The sequence below is a fragment of the Acomys minous genome (genome assembly GCF_964271855.1).
Source record: "Acomys minous genome assembly, chromosome: 5".
Classification (NCBI taxonomy): Eukaryota; Metazoa; Chordata; class Mammalia; order Rodentia; family Muridae; genus Acomys; species Acomys minous.
In genome coordinates this window covers 39,138,057-39,162,210 of record NC_140494.1, presented here as the reverse complement: position 1 = coordinate 39,162,210, position 24,154 = coordinate 39,138,057, and the positions used below count along the sequence as shown (strand labels likewise).

General features: G+C 41.1%; 1 protein-coding gene across 6 annotated transcripts in view; it reads left to right on the top strand.

Moving 5' to 3' along the window:
* Positions 1 to 24,154, top strand: part of SEMA5A (semaphorin 5A) — a 442,105-nt gene that overhangs the window by 199,126 nt on the left and 218,825 nt on the right. For all 6 annotated transcript variants that reach the window (XM_084782844.1, XM_084782839.1, XM_084782840.1 and 3 more), the window contains 2 exons: positions 5,718 to 5,817; positions 23,242 to 23,287. In XM_084782844.1, coding sequence (XP_084638970.1) covers positions 5,718 to 5,817; positions 23,242 to 23,287 — 146 coding nt within the window. The remainder of the gene's footprint in view (positions 1 to 5,717; positions 5,818 to 23,241; positions 23,288 to 24,154) is intronic.

The following is a 24,154-nucleotide window of genomic DNA, read 5'->3' as shown; positions in this document are numbered from 1 at the left end:
TAACAATGTATCAGTAGGAATACATTTACTTTGGAAATGAAGAGGTTGCTGGTCTTCCTTTTGTTTTGCTATGTTGGAAATGTGCTGCTGCATTCTTATGTCTGTGGAGGGTTCATAATCCAGCTTCCTGACTAGTTGAGCTTATGTGTCATTGGCTTTTGATGTAAAGCATGACTTCCCTCACCATGCTTCAATTGCCTCACCTAGGAAGATGCAGTGAAAGAAATATGGAGATTCAGATTTGTGAGTTCTTTGTAACAGAACCTAGCACCAACCATCCTGCTAAGATTACCTATCAGCTAATTTGGGGTCGGTGGTTGTGTTACGTATTCTCCTTGCACAGTCTCAATGGCGGACTTAGCCAGGTAGCTTCAGGAGACAGAAACAGAAGGTTTTTCTTTATGCTTCAACTTGTTCATCTGATGCCTGTTGCTTTCTGCCTGTGGCTCAGGAAATATTTTCCCATCATTTCCAGTCCTCACTGAGGGTACCTTGTGAGTCTGATTCAGCCTGAATTTCAAATCCCTGTAAGTGATTTGAAGCATTTTCTCTACCCTGCACTAGACTGAGGAGTGAAAGATTGAGGGATGAAATTGGAGTTGCCGCATGCTGGTCCTTATCCACCCTTATCCGTTCAGACAGCTCAAGCTAAGTTGGGCTGTTGAGAGTTGGTGCTGCAGCCTACCCTGTTGGATTCGCTGTCATGTTTGGATCAAGAGCTGCTTCTCTACAACAGGATTCCCTTTGTGGCCATGTTTTCAGATTTCAAAAGTTTCTCAGCTGATGGCATTATTACCTGGGCTATGTCTAGAATGCTTTTTGTTAGTTTGAGATAACAATTCTTCCAGTTAGGGGTACTGACTCTCATCTTTTTAGCCTCCATATAGTTTAATGTTCCCAATTGCTTTTGAACACACTTATTAACCCTCACTCATGTTGATAAAATACTTTTCTTGAAAGCACAAGCCACATTTATTTTAAAAGTAGGATGTGTACTCATAAATAAAATATTGACAAAATATCATGTGTGAGCTCATGTTGTCATAAGACCTCACAAATCAACACACCTGGTTTTGTGGTAGAAAATCACAATCAGAGGACATGTGTCAATAATTGTGCTTGTGCAAAGGTTGGATTTTCCAGGGTATTCATCAAGTGTCATAAATGATACATGATGTATTCAGTTGGAATTTACACGTTTTGTGTCCCTTCACTTCTCAGCAATGGTCTTGTTAGCTATTGTGTTTATGTTCCCTTCCATCATAAGTATCTTCCAGCAATGTCAGAGGAGGAAGGGAGAAAATCAGGCCTTTGCAGCAGTGAGGATAGTAACACTGATGAGACCTGTGTCCCCTCAATGCATGAGTCCTCATGGCTGTCTCTCTGTCTACTTTCTTCTTTGCCTTTCTTGACCAACCACAAAGGTCACTTTCTACCTAGAGTCTCCCCTATTGCCCCACATCAGCTATTCTCTTTACATTAATATTTTGAATTTTGTAAGCCAATATTGATAATGATTTACTGCTGTTATTGACATTTGCATATTTTATGATGCTAGGATCACTGGGCTATTCTTATATTTATTAGATAAACCCAATTCCCTATGTCTCACAGGAGCACATGCATGTATGTATCTGCATGTGTACATTTTCATGTGGATGTATTTATATGTGTTTATGTGTAATTATTTGTGTATGTTTCCATATGTGTTTGTATGCACACACATGTATCTCATATGCACTACTATATATATTTCTTTAACATAATTTGTAGTATGTTCTCAGTTGATCTCTGAGCTTCCTTTCTTTATACTATAGTGCTACTGATCCAGCCTTACTACCTAGATTTCCATGGTAATTGCAACCTCAAACTGAGTTGGGAAACTTTTTTTTTTTTTTTGGTCTGAAATGACTTCTGAAAATGTGTTATATACTCATTATGGATTTGGTCATAATGCACATAAACCTAATCTTCTTGCTTCCCTAGTATGACAGATGTTGGAGATCATTATGCAATTAGTTTATGTGCTTTTAATAGCAAATTAGTGCAACCAAATAAGCTTTAAAATGTGCCTTAACTGAGGACAGTAGATAGAGTTGTATAAAGTGACTTGTTTATACTGGAGACATTAAAGGGAAAGGGACTGACTTAGGAAAGGGAGTAGTGAAATTTAGAGATGGGTTTTTGGGAAAGTCAGAGCCCTGGCCTCCAAGGGAGGATAGGGCTTTGTGACTCTGGCCTGCAAGGAACACTGAAAGATTGTGGTTTGGGCATTCAGGGGTTAAATTGTAGAGGTTGGTCAGTGTAGAAGTTCTCACAAGGCCTTTGAGAGATTCAGAAAGAAGTAAATGTATATTGCTGCTATACAGAAATGAAGCCGGTAACACTGATGAGCAACACAATGAACAATCAAAATGTCGAAATTGTGAAGTTTGGGTGATTTTGAGTGAATGTTGCCCTAAATGTACACAGTTTGTGTTTTTAGGAGGTGGGGGAGGGATTTGGATTTGACATTTGAATTTCAACTAATGAAATAGAACAACCCTGACCAACCACTTACTCTGTTAACTCATTTTCCTTCCCTTACTCGGCTTCTTTAAAGATCTTGAGGGTGTTTTCAGAAGCGCCATTGTTTTGTTGTTGCTTTTTTGTTCCTCAGAACAGAAACCTAAGCCTGCAGCGCTTCGGTTCATCCAGTGCCTACCCGCCATTGTTCCACTTTTAACTGGCGGATGCATTCCAAGCAAGTTTGTTGATTGCTTTCTGATATTTGCAATAAGTTTTCCTGCTCTTACTTGGCTTGTATTTCTCCCCCACCATCAAACTTTGGCCTGGTTTTGTGATTTTTCCTATTGGATTTGGAAGAGGGCCTGAGTTCTCAGCGCTGGAGGCTGCAGGGTATGGTGAATGAAGTGAGGTGCACTCCCTCCTCCCTGGGAATCTATATCAGGCCTCTTTGTGGGTTTCTCTCCTGAACGCTGATGCTTTTGAACCTAAACATCATGTCAGCTCTTCTGGTGTCAGTCATGTGTAAAAGGGGCTACATGGTCTACTTTCTGCTGTCAGCTCTAGTGGGTGACTTTCTCGTGCTTTCCCTTGGATCTGTGGTCTTCTGGTAAATCAGCTCATGCCTACTGAATGTTGACTCTTTGGTTTAACTTGTTAATATCTTGTTTTCTCTAACCCACCCCTACCTTAGTCTCACCTCTAATCACTAGTCTGACTAATGAGAGCCTCCCAATACCTCTTGGATCTGCTTTCATGTCTACTAAATCCTATAGTATTTAGTGCTGTTAGTATCTAATACTCTTAACTCTACACTTTCCACAACATCCTCCCTGTCAATGGCCTATTCCTTTTTTCATGATCTTGGAATCAGTATATGCTCAATTGAGAAGTTGTAAAAGCTTTCTTATTACATCTGTTATGAAGCCTAAATATCATAGAATGTATGTGAATTTTTCTACAATTTATGTGTAAGTATACTTCTTGATTTCCAGTCCAGCATTTAAGCTAATGTTACTTTCTCTTTTCTTCCTTCTTCCTTTTTAATTTGCCAACTCTTGAATGGAATGACTCATTTGTAGTCTTTTAAAATTATTATTTAATTAATTTATTCAGATTGCAACTCACTTGTTATCCCATCACTTGTATCCTCCTGTTCCTCCTTCCTTCCCGCTTTTACTCTATTCCCCTCCCCTAGGTATAAGAGCGAGGGGACCTCCTCCCCCACTATATAGTCATAGGCTATCAAATCTCATCTTGATAGCTTGCTTATTCTTTCTTTGAGGGCCATCAGGCCTCCCCATCACAGCACACAGACCAGGGACCAGACTGAAAATCATTTGTAGTCTTTAAATTCATACCTTACATCAATGGCCAACACATTCAAACCGTTCCCGCATTGTAGACACCAGAGCATTGGTTTTCATTTCCCATCACTGGAAGCACTGTTAGAGTAAGGATGGCTCTAACAAATACACAGAGAAAGAAACCATGGTCTCTTTGTTGGGAGAAGGGTGCCTAGGTGAGGTAGAGCTAGAAGGAAATTGCAATCTTCATGTTAGAATAAAGATGGTTAGATGATGGGCTGGAGAGGTGGCTCAGCAGTTAAGAGCACTGGTTGCTCTTCCAGAGGACCTGGGTTCAATTCCCAGCATGTACATGGAGGTTCACACTGTCTGTAACTCCAGTTTTAGGGAATCTAGTATCCTCATACAGACAAACAAAACACTAATGCACATAAAAATAATTAAAGTATTAAAATAAATTAACAACAAAAAGTATGGTCTCCATGTTTGTTATGTGAGACTGTGGCAGAAGGATACTGTGGCCTCCATGCTGCTGCTTTGCTTGCTCCTCTAGGATAGATGCCCTACAGTTCTGGAAGGCTCTTCCCTTCCACTGATCCCACTAACCTCTCCTTTCTGTAGGTGTATAATTCCTACAGCCCTATAGACACTTATAAATTATATTTATGTTTATGGAGACTTTAATACAATTGCCCTAAGTGTTTTATAAGTTCTTAGAAGGATCATTTACTACTAACATTTTATAGCACTAGTCTTGAATTTACATAGTTATAAATGAGTAGTTGTTTGAATTAATTTGTGGTAAAGAGGAAAAAGCATGCTAAAATGCCAAAAGGAAACTGGGGTAACATATACAATAAAATTTCAAAAACGAGTCTTTCTGTGAGCTTAGACCAAAATAACTTCTTTCAGTCAGTATCAATTCCCCAGTAGCTGACAATGAAGATATTCTGCTCTCTACCCATAAGGCTACCTCTCTATTCCACATGTTATGTGACACGTTTTCCAAAATAGATTTGTTTTTATCTTCAGTGGTTGTTGAAAGAGATTATCGCCTTTCTTTAAACCAATAACAGTATTGGTTGGACACTTGGCCTATGTTCATTTAGTCAATATGAAAGTATTCCAACACTAAATCAAAGAAAAAGAGCATCTGATTATATGATTGGTTGCCAAGGAAGAGGCGAAGTTATCCTGAAACTGGCAAGCAGCGCACTGCATGTTTCTCAGTGCCTGGAACGGGACATTGTTCAGAAGGAGTTTTACATCACTCTACAGATGCTGTCATCTCATCACAATCATACTCAGGAAGGCTGCCTGCCTCGTACGAGTTAACAGTGCTTGTGAAAAAGAAAAAGTCTGAATCTTTAGAGTGGCTGTTTCCAGGTTACCACAAATTTCTCATCCGTGAAAGACCAAGTGTGTTTAACAAGTCTAATTGCAGGGCCAAAATAGAAATCCAAAGGTGGCCGGAATGGAAGTACTTGTTTGAAAGAGGCAGAGGTGCGCATGCGCACAGCCTGCTCCTCTTCTAAGCTGGGTGGCGTTACTGAGTGTTCAGGCCTCAGCCCCGAGTCTCACAGAAAGCAGTCCTTCCCATTCTCTGTTCCTCAGGTGGCTCCTGTGAATGCTCATCCCGCATCCAGAGGAAATTGCACATCTGGCTTGTAAATCACAACCAAGTCCTGAAGTCTGTACTATTGTTTATTGGGGGGCCGCCCTCTGTGTTTTTCAGGTTAATGTATGGAATCTGTGATATCCTGACAAAAAGCCTCCGGTGGCAGCTAATGATCGCACTAGGTAGAGGATCCCAAGTCCTCACCGCTCGGCTTACTTCATATGACCTCTCTCATCCTGGAAGCAGATCTTACTAATTTTTTAATCTTTTTTTTTTTTCATACTTAGAAATTGGTCCCTGGTTACGGGAGTTCAGAGCAGAGAATGCAGTGGATTTCTCCAGGTTGACATTTGACCCAGGGCAGAAAGAACTTGTCGTCGGAACTAGGTAAGAGATGCTGTGCTTTGCCTCCAGAGACATTTTTTTTTTCCAATTTCATTGCCAGCTATGCTTGACACCTGAGTTTCTTGGCTGAACTTAATGTGTACTGAATGACGTAACTTCATCTAAGATTGTACAGCTATGTATTTGTCATGTGATACCTCATCAGACAGGAGCCGTATGTCTGCCGTGAGGAGGTGCTCCTCACAGTGAGCCTGGATCAGCCCCTTCCTGCTGTAGCAACTCTTCAGATCCAAATACATGAAATCACTTGGCCCCGAGTCGCAGGAAAGGGCTCTGTTGGCCTTCTGTTCTTACTGTAGCAGAAGGAAAGTTAGCTAACAGATGAGGAAAGTGAAACCAGAAGTAAATAAACTTGTCCAGAGGCAGGCATCCTGTAAAAGATGGCCTCCAGTTCAAACCCAGGCAGTATGATCCAAGAAAACATGTTGACTTACCTGCATCTTCTTCTGTGCTTCAAAACACTCTCCATTACCGTGTGTGTGTGTGTGTGTGTGTGTGTGTGTGTGTGTGTGTGTGAATGAGTGCCTGTGTGTATGTGTGTGAGTGTGTGTGAGTGTATGTGAGAGAGAGAGGGGGGGTGCATGTGTGTGTCTGGACCTGGGCGCCCAACTCACAGATCCAGTGTTATCTCCCTCATGCTGACTGGTATCTCCTTTGAACATGTGCACAAATCCTCAGGGCTGGAGAGATGGCTCAGTGGTTAAGAACACTGACTGCTCTTCCAAAAGACCTGGGTTCAATTCCCAGCACCCACATAGCAGCTCACAACTGTCTGTAATTCCAAGATCCAACACCAGCCATTTATGCAGACAAAACACCAATGTACATAAAGAAAAAAAAAAAGAAGCATGTCATATGTAAATGTGAATTCTTCTGGAGCCTGAGGAAAGCACCTGGAGCAAATGAAGCAGTCATTTCTTTGTCACATCAGGTGCATTTCTAAATTATGTGACGTACATTTTATGGATCAGGGATTGTAAAACTTCTACACAGACCTGAGTGAAACTCAACTTAAATGTGTTCTGGGTCTTCTAGTTAAAACAAAATGTCTCCTAGAACCATCTGCTTTCAGAACCTGTTTCTGAGGGTCTGGGGATACGATGAGGGGCCACAGACTGTGTACATCACAGCTTACCTGTAGGCTCTGAGGAGTCCTAATGCATGCCTGCCTGTGTCAGTGGTGAGGTAGTGAGATATGCAGCCGTTAACTGTCCGTGGGTGGACAGAAGGTGGCCTGGGCCAGAGTGCTGGGTAGGTGCCAGCTTGGATGGTTGTGAGAGAGTGTGGGTGGCATCCAAACAAATTTTTGGTGTCTTTTTCCTTACTGCCTACTGTTGACAGACAAGGTCAGACGCTCACCCTATCACATTCATCACTAGAGTGCGAGCTGGAGCTGAATATCGCAAGGGTTTTAAATTGGCCTCCTGTTCTCTTAAATCTTTCTCTTTTTTGTAACCAAAGCTAACATCATCTTTGTATATAATGGCTGCCCTTGGGGAGAACCACTGGATAGGTGGTAACTCTCTGGGTTGACTGACAACACGCTGCCTTGGTGTCCCATGTATATCTCTTATAATTTCCCACATGGTCTAGGCCTGTGGAGTTATTTAGATTTCCTATAGATGTGCAGTGTACTCTCTTGTCTCAGGGATCAGGTTTGGTTTTTGTTCCTGAAATACTGGCTACTTTTCAATCACCCAGTGCCAATTTTTTTTTCTTGGAGATAGTCTTCTCACGGAGACAGACCTCACGCTTGTTCGTACCCTCTCCTGGTCTTGAACTTACTTAGCATTAGTACCCAAGGGTCTATCTACTATTGTGACTGCACTGCTGAGGGTACTGTGTTATTTCTTCACAATATCACCATCTTCCTAGGTAACAGATGGGTCAAGCCTTTTGTTTGTTTGTTTGTTTGTATCCCTAAAATGTAGCACAGTTTCTTCCTCTTTTTAGAAACGTAAGGCTATCAGACTATGTAAGAAGCTTACGACTAAGATTGGATTTCTTCCTTCACGTATCTGTGAGAAAATTTCAGGAAAACAGATTAGAATGACCTTGGGTTTGTTTCAGATAGTTACATTTGGAACTGTCATGGGAAGGTCACAAGGCTGTATGCATATCCAGAGGCTTGCCTTTAACTGTGACCCAATGGGGAAGAGGACCCAGACAGTGTTGATGCTACGTCCTTCACTCATCTTTCAAACCTTTAAAAAAGGCTTTCCATTAGCTTAACTTAAGAGTCTCCACCATCTCTAGGGGACCAAAAAGTTGGGCATTTGGTCAAGACACTAGCTTTTTTTAAGGGATATGACAAGACATAGTAAATGAAGACTGTGACAAACTGCCTCCTGTGTCTACTCTGGGTGCAATAGCCGCTGAGATGGTTCTTAATGGAACATCACACTTGGGCCCCTCCATCTGAGCTGCTTTGTGGGTCTGTGGGTCTTCATAGCATTGCTTTCCAAGCCCAGCTCTTCTGAGAGACAGTGGACCTGTGCCTGAGTTGGCAGTGCAGTGTGCTGTCCAGAACGAACAGAGACAAGATGCAGGATGCTCAGTCACACCTGAATTTCAGATAATCACAACATGATATTTTGTAATAAGTGTGCTGTGGGAGCCTAGAGAGCCTCTGCATGTTATTTCCTGGGACAATGTGTAGTATGTTGTGGGTTCTGGATACCTGAAGCAGAAAGGGCTGGGCTGAGCTTCCCGAGCTCTGCAACCTAGAGCCTGCTTCTGAGCCTAATGTTTTCTACCTCTAAAGTTGATATAATCATTTTCACCCCTCCCAGCTATTGTGAAGATTAATGAAATAGTCCATGACAAACTGTTGCTGCATTAACAAGCTCCCAGCAAGCTTGCAGAGTGAGGAAGCCGAGCATTTCCCAGAGGAATCCATACCCATGCACATAAGCATGCCAGGCAGATAACCCTGAAGGAAGAGGACAGGGATTTCATTTAGGAAATTTGGTAGGATTAGGCTCAAAAAGCTTGAAAGGGAGTCTGGCAGTGTATACGACTTTAAAAATAGCCCAGCACTCAGGTTCTTGTTGGGGAAGGCATGACCTAGCAAGACAAGTTTGGATAACATGTGTGTTTTCCAGAAACAAGTAACAGCTTTAGACTATGAGCTTTGGAAAATGGAGTGGATCTCTTTATTTTGTTCATTGTTAGCATTAGATACTGTGAAACCATTTCCTGGCCAGTTCCCCTTTATATAGGTGATGCTGTATGTCCTCGGAGATTGAAGTCAGCTGAAGGTCCGTAGCACTCTTTGATAAGAAGAGCTCACTGTACTGCTGAAGAAAAACACCTCTTCAGGCAACCTGGGCTTATGTCTCACCAGAAGGGATTTGAATTGGAATCCATGCAGTTTCTAGACAGATTCATTCACCTACCATATCCTAGGTATACTTTGACTTTCATATATGTTCAAATGCAGTGGCGTTCAAAACTTGCCTTTTTTCCTGCTTCTTTAAAACTTAATCATGTTGGTGTTTGCAACCATTGCACTTGGCCATCTTCCTTTTAAGGAAATGTGGAAAATGCAGTAAGGTATTAGGAAATCAACACTTGCAGAGACAGCCACAACTCACCTTTCAGTTATTTGCTTGTGGTGTTTGACTTCCACATGTTTCTATTCGTAGGGTAATATGTTTCGGGTGGCGGTATACTTCTTGTCACAAAACCTACCAAAATCAATTTCACAGAATGAAAGAAGAAAGGAAAAATCAAAGCTAAAGAATATGCAATAGCTTGTGGCTTCCGTGTGGATAATTGTGAAAGGAATGGCAGCAATAATACTTCACAAGCTACAAGGCTCAGTTTTGCTGTGGATAGAATTGTAGCAGCAGATGTAAGAGAGGGTGATAACATTTTTATTTTTGCAGATGAGTTCTTCTCGTGCCTCAGATTCGGTCTGAGGAGTGGTAAGGGATGATCAAGAGTCATGGGGCTCTATGCCATGTGTTGAATTTGACTGATGATTGCATATGACAGCTGACTTGATGCACACAGCGTGGTGTGTGGTGCCAGTCATTTGCAAGTTAGCTACATTTAATAATGCAAAATGCTGAGCGCTTGCCATGAAAGAATGCATCATCAAAGCTTCTGTAGTGTCTTTGCCCTAGAATAACAGGGCTCATTGAGGTTTCCCTTGGGGGCTATGTGGACACTTTTCTTCAAGGTGGCTTTCTAAATGAAAGCACTGTTCAAGCTGTATCTTGTTTTAAAGATGTTTTTTCTTTCGATTCTATTTGTTTCCTATGCTGTCAATTATTTATTTTCATATTTAGTTTCTGACGCTCTTATTTTCATTCTATAGTCTTCAATGTAATGTAGACATACCCAATAACAGGCATATTTGTAACCTGTGGTGTTTTAGTCAGAGAACCCTGGTAGTGCTCACAAGCAAACCTTCCTACACAGTCAAGATGACTCAACCATCTGTAAGGTGATGAGACTGAGACTCAGAAACTGTTGGATCAGACAATGATCACGATAGATAATAACATTAATGACTTATTTTTCTGTTAATATTTGGTTTTACTTTTATCAGAAATCTATCAAAAACCAGTAATACTATGACTGCACCAAGTAGACAGGCGTTGGGTATATGGAAGTCTCCTTAGACACATGACCTGACGTGAGCACCAGCCAGTAGTGCCACTCCTTACACACCTGACCTTATTGTGAATCAACCCATCCCTATGCACTATATATATATATATATATATATATATGACTTAGAGTCAAGATCATTCTATGAGTGTGTGTTTTGCATGCATGATCTTTGCAACTCATACTTGAGACCCATTCAAAGAAGTTCCTGCATCACCATTTTAATCAGTAAACATTTTTCTAAACAGTTGATGATATGTCTTTATATTCCTGCACACAAAGCAGGATAGATTACCAATCAACGTGACTTTTTATCTTGTTCCTTTGTTTTTTTCAAAGCATTAGCTATAAATTTTAATTAAAAATCTATAAAAAGCATAGGATGTTACTGATTTGCTGATATGACAGTAAAAAAATATTCTATGTGGAACTTGCTACCCAGGGCAAATAACATGACCATTCTTTGGTCTATGAGAATATAACAAAAACATTTTAAATGTTATTAATTCAGTTTGAAACCTCAGTGCTTCCAAGACAGATCCAAGACAGAATTTGGCTTCTGTTTTGTTTTCTTTGGAAATAACAGTGAACTGACTGGTCAAATAAATTTTAACCATTTGTTTTCCTTATGCTCAAAAATGAGAATTAAAACATAAGGAAAGAGTCATACACTTTCTTTCTGGTTAAATTTGCTTTATGTATTCAGAACGGATAAAATCTTAAATACATCATAATTCTGAGTTTACAGAGGACATTTATTGGTTCATGCTCTGGGAATCATAGAGCACCAACAATTTAGCTCTTCACTGTGTGTGTCTGAGAGACGAGAAAGGACATTTGTAAATGTTGTTCTTTGAAGCAAGTAAACAGTGTGTACAGGGAGTTGTGTTGTGTGTTCCTGGACTGTGGCTACCTGTCCACTCCTAGTGTGAAGAGTGGCTTCTTTTGATGATTACTCTTAAATTGGTTCTGACTTGCTTGCATAGGAAGCCAGGGCCCTGGAGTTGTGTCTTCCTAATGACCTCCCAATGAATGCTTTTCAGAGAGAACATATTATCAGAAGACTATGCCAAATAAGAAGGCAGACCTCTGTTTAATTAAAATATGTTTTTCCTCTCACCAAACAAATATTCTCCTTCTAATCAAGGTGTGGGGGAGGGGCTATTTTGGATTCAGATAGATGTTACTTTTCCAAAACTGGCTAATGCCATTCTCTGTTCTGCAGATAGCTATACTCCATGTTTTTGGGGTAAAATTTTACAAAAGATCTAACTCGCTTGAGGTGCTGTATCATGAAAAATAAGCATAGAAATGCTTATAGCATCCACAGTCCATCTTCCAGCAGACACATTTCTTCCTAATTTTGAAGGATGTGTTTTAGTCAGGCTTAAGAAATTAAAGGTAACCTATGCCAAGGGGATGAAATCAGGGATTGGGGCTGAATCCAAGAAGCCGTGGCCTCACTGTGCAGAAAAAGCCGAGGGGATGACCACAAGGATGCCGGGTTCTCATTAATTCCGACTTAGCAGAGGCAACTGGAGACCCAAGTGGAGATGCTGCTGCTCATTCCTTCCTCTTTTTGTTATCTCGCCTCACCTGCACTGTTACTTCTAGACTTAATTACATTTTCTTTTCCTCCTGGGGGCCTTGTATTCCATATATTGGTACTTAACATTCTGTATTTTATTACCATGGTTTAAGGTTAGCCATCATTTAACTTTTACGTTAAAACAATGATGTGTCTGTCTCCTCTGGGTGCTGCTGCTTCAGTGAGCCCAGGCTTGAACTCTTAGATTTGGGCAATTTAGTGAGATGTGCAGACCTGTCTAGGGAGTGTGATCCCTTGGATGGTTACCAGTTTTTTTAGTCTTTGGTTACATTTTTTTTTCCTGCTGAGTGTTTAAGACCATACAGGTGGTCAAAATTAATTTATTTTTATACTGTCCAGGCCAGTTAAGGATTTAGTCCTCTAGGATGGCTTACACTTGATATAAGTGGAATATTTAATTCTTTGTACTACGGGGCCTACCTCTGGCTTCTTGATCAACTATTACCGCACAGGCCCTCCTTCCTCATTGCAGCTTCTCACTCCAAGACAGGACAGAATGAGAGAGCCAAGAGCTTGGTGAGTTTAAAGAAAAGAGTGGGATTTTGTTTGTTTGTTTTAAAAGAGGAAGAATTTGTAAGAAATATGAGATATGAATCTTTTCTATGAAAAACTTTTGTGTAGCACAAGGAATTAAAATCTTTTTACTTCCCTACACATGTACCTTGTAAGACTTTTATCCAAATGTTTTAATCATCCCTATCCAGTAAAACCTTTCTTTATACCTTTATTCTAGGAAGTTTATGATCTAGATCAGTGATCCCTTTCCTTTTCCTCCTCCATTTCTTGTGTGCCAGTTCTTTTCAGATTAATCAGTTGAATAAGTCTAATGGATACGAGGTAGGACCCCAGCCATTAGAGAAAAGATACAGTCAACACTTGAGTTTGAATAAAAATCCAGTGTACTTCTGACTTCCTTTCCTGATGTGTATTCATGCTTCACAAGGTCAGGTGGGTTACTCAAACCAAAAAAGAAAAAAAATCTTCTCTTTCCATCTGTGATTTTTTTTTCTCTTCTTTTATGTAGTCCATTTGATTGACTTGAACTGTGGACTTGTGGCATTTTTTTCTTTTCTCTTTCTCAATCTATTTATTTATTCACTTTACATCCTGATTGCACCCCACTCTCCTGACCTGCATTGGTTGGACATTCCCTCAATCTCTGCCCTATCTTTATCCCTGCATATCATTTATGCAGGGTAAATTTGGGGTCAAAGTTTTTGTAGGTCTATTGGTGTTCCTTTCCTTCCACTAGGAGTTCTGTGTAGTAAAAAGTGTCCTCTTCAATTTGCATGACCCTTACTACTACTTATTTATTTATTTAAATACTAGGTAAAGAATTATTTACCATGTATGTCATTATCCAAATATCAAAATATATAATGAAAGTCTCCCTTCCATGAATATGAAGTTAGCCAACAACAGGGTATGGATGTGATTTTAGTTGTATGTATATGATATACATTGAAGGCCATAAGAACTTTCTTCTGAGCCAGTTCTGTGTTGGGTCCATTAGAATTTATTATATTATGTAGTTTCTTTTTAGGACCCTTAATTCACCTAGCATTTACTGATGCTACAGAACACTATGGAGCATCTTAGGTTTCGGGGAAATGCAGCATGTTCAACTGCAAATGAAAGAGTTAGTTGGCACTGGCCTCTGAGTTGGTGTTTTGTCTTTTACAAATAAATCTTTACTGGGACACAGTCCTGTCTTTTTGTTTGCACCTTGCCTACAGCTGGTTTGGCACTATAACTGCAAAGTTGAACGTGTATAACATAGGCTACAAAGGTAAAATGTTTTCTACTCTGTTTTATAGAAGATTCCTGACTTTTGGCTTAGTGAGAGTGATAGGGACACTAGCAATAATTTCTTTGTGAGCATCCCTGAGGAAACTAGCAGTAAAGAGATTTAATGGTACTTGGGGCAAGGAAGGCTGCACTGAGAAGGCACCCATCCAAGTGGGACTTGGAGATGCTTTAAGCATAGGTGGAAAAATCTCACAGGAGCTTTACAGAACTTCCTGGGTCTGGGAAGGAAGAAGTTGACATGCAAATGCTCATAAATGACTCAGAAAGGAAAGTGACTATGGGTAAGGCCCTGGTCATAAGAAACATAGCTGCACTTTCACCAATAGCTTCATATAGGCTCTCTTCATGGTGTCAAGCATCAACTTCCAATGCCACTGAGGCTGCACCTTCACCAATGGCCTTTCCTGGCCTCTCAAAGTGCCAAGCCTCAGCTGCTCTCCAAGACCCCTTCACGTCTTCAGAACCTGTACCACCTGGGTGAGCCCTCCGCATTACCTAAACCAGCTGCCAGCAAGAGGTACAACCTTGGCCACCTCTGGAACAGAGAACTTCTTTGTGTTCTCAGGAAACACTTCCCAGAGGAGTTCACCCCAGTGGTGCTGCGCTCATCCTAAGCCCCGCCAATTTCTTAGCCCCAGCTGACCATAATCAGTTGCCTCCATAACCCCTTCTATTCTTAACTCTAAAGCCAGTGTCACGTGTGCTACTACTGCACAGTGAGCAAACTGTGCTAGGGTTGGGAGAGACACTGCTGGGGGTTGTGGTCAGGTAAGAAAGACCCTGAGGTTAGGCCTTCAGAGTGGAAACAGGAGAGGAAACGGGTGGGTAGACACATATTTCAGAATTGGGCTTGACAATGATTGATAACAAAGAAAATGGGGTGTCTGAGGGCAAGGGTCCAAGGAGACTGCAGTGGATTCTGTTGGAAGCGCATGGCAGTGACGGAGCACCGAGCCTTTTGTTATTATTTAAAGCTGCATGAGGACTGTATCTCATAGTTCACTAACTGAACAGAACCCAGGAAAATACATTGTCCACGTAAGTAATTCAAGTGGTGAATACGCCTAGGAAATCACAGGCTAAAAGAGCCAGAAATACTCGGTTGTTTATTGTTTCAAGTGATAAGTTTCTCTATTGACTGGAAAATAGAAAATACAAGTCATACATGTATGAGATGAATGAACATAGAAATAATTGCCCTTCCTTACTGTCCAGTCAGCACCGGAGTCAGCTGAACCTCAGAGAGCCGCAAGCTGTACTTAAAGCATAGTAGATTTAATGATATAAGTGATTAGAGTGATAGATAACAGTGTTGGCTTATGACTCTTGTTTAAAATATGCTTACCAGGAAAAGTTCTCTGATTTTTTTTTAATCTGTGAAATTTGCTAATAATATTGGATTACTTCATGCAAGCATTAAAAATCTACCTTCATCACTTTATTCTTGCTAAGAAGCTACTCCTCTATTTCTGAGCTTTTTATTGTTATTTTTTTTTTAAATAACATTACCTTGGATTTGCTTCACTTTGTTTTTCTTTTTGTTGTTTTTGGAACAGCATTTCTTTGTACTCTGGGTTGGCCAAATATCTTACCTTGTGCTTTGGTTTGCTGGGATTCCACGTATGCACTACAATGTCTGAGAAGACTGTTTCATTTCCTTTTGTCTTGTCATGCTATTAGGGGTTGGAGATAACAGTCAGGGTCTTAAGTGTGCTGTGAAGTGGTCTAACTGTGAGTTGTGTTCTTATGCATCCTCTTAATTCCATTTTCAGTTGGAGGCACTGAGCCTAATGCCTCCTTTACATGCCAAGCAGGTGCTCTACACTGAGCAGTACCCACTTATATCCTATGAGTCCGCCATTTAAACATCTCAATGTGCTACTGAGATTGTTGGACATAAGTTTTATTTTTAGTATGTGATACTTTTAAGGGTTCAGTTGAAATGTCCTTTTGTAGATAGAAAATTAAATGAGCCAATTGGATACATGAGTTCTAGAATAAAGTTAGAACAACTTAAAATTATTTCTATCTACACTAACACATTTAATATATTTTAAGGATTTTATTAAAATAATAAAAAATATTTTATTATTATGGCAGAATATAGGTTTGTTCACAAGCACAGTGCCACAGAGGCCAGAAGAAGCTGTCTGAGCCCATAGAGCTGGCATTACAAGGAGTTGTGAATCACTTGGCATAGATCATTAGTCCCCAAAAGAACATTCTGAGCTCTGAACACTGTGTCATCTCCTCACCCCAGTATTTAGAACTTTCTACAATGTATAGAAATAATCATGATTGATCTTATGGCCCAAAATTTAATTCTTTTAATTATAAAAGCCTCCTAGAATTAAAAACCTACAATGTAAATATAATCAGTTGAAACATACTGTTATTGTACTTGAACCATATGTCCCTGAGGACCCCACTCCTGTCAGAGGAGCTAATGCTGCAGTGGATGGCCACATCCCCATGCATGTGTTGACAGCACTAATTGTATTTAGGGAGTCATTGGTAACAATAACACACAAATACAGGTCATTGAGTTGAGAGAAAGATAGGATGAGGTGCACTGGGTGGGCTGGAGAGGAGCTGGTGGGTGGATATGATCAATATACAGTGCACAAGTGCATGGGACTACCAAGAATGAAACGCAATACTTAAAATATATTTAAATTTTAAGTTTAGCTTGATAAACATCTGTAGACAATCACAAGGAAGAGATGTTTTCTAGAATGATCATGACCACCGAAAAATACAGGTGTTTTAGAATTGACTTACAGTCAGTAAACATAGAGAAACAAGGCATTTTAAACAGGTTGAGGAATTGTGTCACGTTTCCTCCATATTCCTTACATTTGTTCTTAAGGTTGATCTGTTAAGGATTTACATTTAATTTTTTTACGGAGCATTTTGTGTTTTGTATTGTGTACCTACCGTCTGACTTCAGCTTCCAACCGAGTCACATTTTTAAACCTTCACATCTATTAGTACAACTGAACACTTGGGCACCTTGTCTAATACCACGGTGCGAAGCTGTGCCGTGTGGGATGCTGACGGCCATTCTGATGGGAGTGTGCGGTTGCCAGTGCAGAGAGAATGAATGATCTTGTCTTGGATACAGGCCAAGCAAAGTTTTCAGTTAACAGTACCTTCTCAGGCATACGCATATTGTGATAGTTTTTAATGAAATGCATTTTGTCTTCAAACTGTTCTGCGACCAAACTCAGCCTAAATGTCTGTTACACAGCAAGGGTTTCTTGACTCCTCTGTTAAAATGTTTTAAGTGCTCATTTGCATTTCAGTCTCCATTTCCTCAGGGCAATGGCCAGGTCTTCTTCCCTTCATCTTTGTCCTCTTGGTTACAAGCAAACCTCTGCCTCAACTGTTAAATAAAAATGGAGACTTTTCCTTTGCTCTTATGTTCATATTCATCAGAGGCTAATTGAGTTATTCTAAGAGACTGCCATCTTAAAACACCTGTGTCTTTCATAATTAATGGAGGTCACAGTTCCATTTTACCATGTCTCTAGATGAAATGAATTGTTCGGTTAATATGCTCTTGATGGCTCAACCTTTTCTTTAACGCCTTCTGAATTGCAGTGATTTTACATGATGACACATTCAACTTCATCTGTTAGGGATCACACTGTTCTCTCAGAGAATGGATGGTTGTGTTTTCTGATTTGTTGCTAGTGTGCCACTGGGACATGAGATGTGACCCAGTGATGACTTCTTCAATCCTAGAGTCAATAAGACAGAAACTCTAGGAGAGAGAGAGAAAAACCCTATTTGGACATGAGGAGGGTGAAAGGATAAACAGGCTTTAAGGTTGTCATTTGACGTCTGCCAAAGGCAATGGCTTTGTGACTTGAATTAGTCATCTGCGTCTGTGGACTCCTCCAATAACATTACTCATAAAAGTGATCTAGATGGCTTATTGCATCTGATTGTGCAATGTTTAATTTTATTTTGAGATCTTGGGGACAAATGTCTAATTTTATTCCAGAAATACAAATCTATATTTTTAGCTAGTATAACCATAAAACCAAACCAAGTTTACCACTTAGCAAACTGCTACTTCTTATTTCTATAATGAGAAGAAAATATGTTAACAGAATAGCTCCCTTAAACTGTGTCACCATCCACAAAGCAGCCTAACATCTTAATCTTTTGTACCAATGCCCTTCTCCCTTGAAGAATGACCATGGCCCTCATTACTACCTGTTTACATTTAGAGGTGTTATGAAGATTAATGGAAGTACTTAAAGCTTTGAGCGTCTCCCAAATTGCCCCATTAGAGAAATAGACGCTAAGAGCAACATTTGGTTAGCATCTCTGTTTGGCTGGGAGCCCAAAACATTATTCTTTCATGTTGGAAAGGGTGGTGGCCTTTCTCCTGGACCTCACATATATTGTTTTCCCACCTCTGTGATCACACAATCGCAAGATAAAGTGCTTGTGCCTTCTGCAGCGCCCTGGAGAACAGCCATTTGCAGGGGACATAGATCTTACTTTGTGTTTGGGCCACTCAGGCCCAACAGCTGGGAGTATCAATTTTTTATTCCTTTTAGAAGATTTTCTTTCTTTTTGTAACCTTTAGCTTCATAGGTCACTGACCTAAACTGTAATAGATCAAGTTGTCTTGAGAGATTTAAGGTCCTTCCTATTGCCTAGCAGGGTTGGAATTTTTGCGCAATGTAGTCTTAGGTCTATGCTTAGAGAAAAATAGTTTGAGAGAGAGGTTAGAGGTTAGCAGGGTTCTACATGTTTCTTCAGATCCCCTGGTCCAGGGGAGGGGATTAATGGAATCTCATCAGCATCTCACCTGGGATTCATCTTATGAAAGCACTTCAAATAGGTAGGCAGTGTTGCTGAACAGGACCAAAGTGTGCAGCGCTACACATTTGCAGCATAGAAAGAACCATCAGAGAACCATTTGAGAGACTTCTTGAGTTTTCTGTAATGCATTATTTATTAAGCAAACATTTAAAAAGCAACTACCACACTGTGCCCTTCAAAACAAAAACAAACAAAACCCCCACAAACAAAACGAAAAAAAACCCAATCCCTAGAGAAATGCAATCAACTAAAGTGAAATTTGACATTTAAGTAGACACCGTTAATATGTAAGGCTATATATAGTTCAAGGGAATTCAGTCTCAGATTCTCCAAGTCAGTTGTTATCGAGGTTATCATTTATAATTGGCTATTTAATACCACATGGTCAGTTTAGGGACACACACACACACACACACACACACACACACACACACACACACCAATTAATAAATTAATAAAGAAGATGCCACAGATCTGAGAGAAAAAGGGTGTATATGAGAGTTTGGAGGGAGGAAAAAGATGAAGAGGAAATTATGTAGTTATATTATAATTTCAAAAGTAAAAGAAAAACAGACTATTATTTGTCAATATTGTAAGTATATATTAACTGATCTTATGCAAATAGAAACATTGTTCCCTGTTATGGATGATGAGGTTTCAATCATATCTGATAAGATTATTTTGAAATGTTAGTGGAGGGAAATATAAGCATGTAAACTAGTTGTCAGTAGTTACTGAGATTCACACACACACACACACACACACACACACACACACACACACACACACACACGTTTAACTTAATTTTTATTTTATTTTTGCTAAGTGGCTCTTGGTTACCTACCTATTGCTGTGACAGACTGCTTGAAATCATTACTGCAGCATATGGACGAGTCTCCTTTACCCCACAGGTTAAAAACTTTCATCTGTGTCCATTTGCACCTTTTATGCTGTTGTGGGGCTAGAACTAGATAAGGCTTGTGCATCTTGTGCAGGCTGGGAAGCTAAGAGACAGACAGAAGCTGCCCACGGTCCCTGTATCTCCTTCAACAGTGATCTGTTTACTACAAGCCCACGTGCCCTGTCAGTTCCTCTATCTCAGAACAGAGCCACACCTGGGAGTGAGGCTTTAGGATAAACTTCCAAATTACAGAAGTAGTCAGCTTCCCATGCCTCTGTATCGTGCATTAAAACATTGTTTAATCACTCCTTGTATTTCATTGGTTTTGTGTGACATACGTATGCTTGACTGGGGAGGCCAGAGGCTGACACACTTCTCGGACTACTCGGCGGCACCACGTCCATTCCTGCCAACACCTCAGCGGGCAGACAGACATGGGAGCTGGCTTGCTTTGCCCTCGCTCTGCAATTGCTGAAGATGGGACCCACCACTATTTCCCTGTGCAGTGGAACTTTAACATGTTGGGAACTCTCAGTCACTTTCATCAACAAATTTGATATCTGGATTGCTGATTGTACAAGGGTACAATGAGCCGGTCATGGTTTCCTGTTTTATGTTTGGAGTAAACCTTTCCCAAGTGTAAGGTTGAAGGTGATTATTGACTTCATGGTACAGGCAGGGAGACTGAAGAACAGTCCTTCAGGGTTTTTTGTTTTGTTTTTGTTTTTTGTTTTTTGTTTTGACACCCTTGCTTGATTACACAGCCCTAGATTTTGCATACATAGTCTGAGCCCACAGGTTACTGCAATAGTGGAAGGGAAGCCTTCTGCAGCTAGAGAAACAAGTGGGTGACGCAGTGCAGCCAGGACCCAAAGTGCTTAGAGAGGATGAGGAGGCGGTATGGCTGGGCCTTGCCTCTGGTGCCTTTTCTAAACCTGTTGCGTAAAGTTTTCAACTTTCTTTCTGAGAGTGTCTTGCTGTCAATGTCTCCACATGGGAGCCCATGGTGAGCAAGTCTCAAAGTTCCCATAATTTATCTTTTCCCATACATTGAGGATGTTCCCTCTGTCCTCATCAGACGACATTGTTTTTTTTTTGAAACCTGGTCCTTTTTGGGTAGCCACCTGAGGTATTCCCTTTCCTCAATAGCATTCCATGTCTGATGTTACATATGGAGGCATACACTTGCCAAGGTTTCCAGAACTTTCTTGGACACTACACCAAGACATAAACTGAGCATACAGAAAATGAACAGTGAACAGGCTGCTGTTGTGAATTGAAGGACTGTATTCAGAAGCCATTTGAAAACCCTGGTAGCACTTGGTGGCTCGTGTGCAGTCCCCATGACAGTAGCCCAACCCCTGTTCTCTGCTAGTTCCCGTGTAACTGGATGCCTTTTTCCTCAGTGGTCTATCTACCTGCCTCTATCTGCAGTCGTAAGGATGTTTCTTGGTCCTCTCAAAACTATACCTCTGACCTGCTTTGGCTGGCAAATGTCCTCGTTCCTGAAGTGTGTTTATTTCTGATAGCTTGTATCTACCCAGCATTCTCCCCAACCCAACAGCAAATGTTACTGACGTTTGTTTCCCACTGCTGTGGACCCTGATTTCTCTGAGGTCTCCTGACCATTTGCACCTTTAGGTCAGCTTTTGTCTGTGTTCTGTTTTTTTTTTTCCTGGAATATTGGAGTATACTTAAATGGACCATCTCCTCTTCTCGTGGTGTTTTTGCTGCCACTGTGCCTCCTCTTCCTGATGCTGTTGAGGCTCTCAGGACCTCTGCTGGAGGCAGAAGCACCACTTCCGGCAGAGGCCAATCAGTTGTTGCCTGAAAGCTACAGTGAGAAAGTCTTGCGTCTACTGTGCCTCCTATTTATATTTCCCATTGTCTTTTTCAACTGTTTCCATTGAACATTCCTTACTGAAATTGGTCCTTTCCTTGTTTCTGATATCTGTGTCACATATGGTCTGCAAAGCTGATCAAACTGTTAACAGTTGTCCTTGGGCAAACTGATAGGTTTGTGCCTCTAAGCTGAACCCATCCAGCAAGACCTACTGCTGAGACACAGGCTGAGTTCAGAGTCTGAGGGTAAACCTAACAAATGCTGGAGGGAGGAAACAATAGGCCCTGGGAGGGGAGTTGAGTTCTCTATTCCTTCAGTTAAACTTATTTTCAGAATTGAATACCCGTCTCCTCTTCCTAATTTATATCAATGCTAAGAGCCAATGGGAGCTTGCATCCATCTCCCATCTGACCATTGCACCATCCATAGTTCGGTCACCAGTCTCAGACACACTTCTCTTGAAAAGTCACTGTTCTATATGGTTCCATTGTCCATATTAGTGGAAGGATGTTTACTCCCCAACATCATTGCCTTTTAAAAATTAATTAATTTACTTATTACTTTTTACATGCTGATCACAGTCTTCTCCCCCCATCCTCCTGGTCCTGCCCTCCCTCCTTCCTGTCTCACCCCTGCCCTATTCCTCAAGAAAGGGGAGCCCCTCCCACCCAGCCAGCTCTAGTTGTGTGAGGACTGAGCATGTCCTCTTCCCCACCAGGCATCCCCACTCACGAGGAGTGATCAAAAAGCAGGCAACAGAGTCCATGTGAGAGACAGCCCAGGCTTCCCTTGCTACGGGATCAGCATGAAGCATGAGCTGCCAATCAGCTGCATCTGTGTAGGGGATCTAGGTCCAGTCCATGCATGGTCTTTGGTTGGTGGTTCAGTCTCTACAGGCACAGCTAGGCCCTGGTTAGTTGGCTCTGATTTGTAGAGTTCCTGTCACCTCCAGGTTCTTCTCTCCTTTCCCCCACTTTCCACAAGACTCCTTATGCTCTGCTTAGTCTTTGCCTGTAAGTCTCAACATGTTTTAATCTACTGTAGGGTGGAGCCAGTCAGAGGACAACTATGCTAGGCGTCTGTCTGTCAGCATAGCAGAATATCGTTAATAGTGTTAGGGGTTGGCTCTCTCCCATTCGGTGGGTCTCAGGTTGTGCCAGGCATTGGTTGGACATTGTCTCAATCTCTGTTCTATCATTATCTCTACACATTTTGTAAGCAGGGTAAAGTTTGGGTTGAAGTTTTTGTGGGTTGGTTGGTGTTTTCCTCCCTCTACTAGGAGTCCTGACTAATTAGAGAGTGTCCTCTTCAGTCTCCGTGACCCTTGCTACTAGGAGTCTCAACTAAAGTCACCGCCATATCCTCCCAGAAGCCGGTCTTGGATGGAATTAGATAAGATCATTCTCAATGAGGCAATCCAGACCCAGCAAGACACACATGATGTGTACTCAGTTATAAGCAAATTCAGCCATATAGTACAGGATAAACATACTATAATTCACAGGCCCAAAGAAGATAAGTGACAAAGAGGACCACCAAGGGAGGATGCTTAAATCTCACTAAGAAGGGGAAATAAAAGAGATAGCAGAAATGGTTGAAAGGAGCGAACAAGGTAGGAGAGGGAGCTCAGAGAGAAATGAAGGTGGGAACAGAGAGAAGAGAAACCGTGGGCAGCGACATCTCTGTGACCAGCTGGAATGAGTCATCACCCCTTTTAACCCATCATTCCCATTTTGAGGATCTACTAAATGTGGCTTGCTCTCTGTTGTTTGTATTTTGCAGAAACTATCTCTTCAGATTGCAGCTTGAGGATCTATCTCTCATCCAGGTATGTGCAATTTATTTTTCTTAAGCTTTCATTTTCCACTTCAAGGGACTGAAGACAGGTGCATGTAAAGTTGTTAATCAAGGTGAGCAGGGTTCATTGCCTGAGCGGCCAGGCACCAGGACTCTTAGCAGCCTGTGCTGTGAGTCACCACCTCTTTAATTCCCAATTACCCATTTCCTCCTGCATGGGCTCTCTCCACTCCCTGGCTACTATCCTACTTTCTCTTCATCAAGTGATGACAACCCAAGGGACATCCCTTGAATTCTGGGGGATTTCTTTTCCTCTAGTTAGAACAATTATTGATTTCTTAGGTTGGTATATCTAGCTATCATGTTCTTATGAAACTCCATTTACCCTTTTGTTTATCATTAAACTGCTATGAACACAGGGATTAAAAACTACATAGAGCATATAGAAAATATTAACCTCTAAAAATGAAATTTATCTGTTGCCTTGTGGAGACAAGACTTGATAGATAGCCTTAAGCTTGAATGTCTATTTTAGTGGCGGGTCTGATCCCAAAGCTCCTTTGCCTCCTCTAGTCTTTTTGAAAAGTGTGCCAGGCAGGGTCTTCTGCAAGGGGAAATGAGGCAGATACAACCATCTCCCCTACCAGTGTCTGCAAACTTCTGCAGGCTCTCCCTTGCCTTGCACAGTTAATAATACCCTAGTGCCCTGGGCTCTAAGGAGTGAGTAGGAAGAAGCTGTTTATTTCTGTCTGGAATCTTGGTGTTTGTGGGACATTCCAAAACATGAGGGCCAGAGTTTAAGGCCAGATCCATCTTTTATTTTTCAGTGTCTTAAAATAAGACAACCTCATACTCAGCTAATGTTGACATCATTTCCCTGGACTTGTTACCTTCTTCT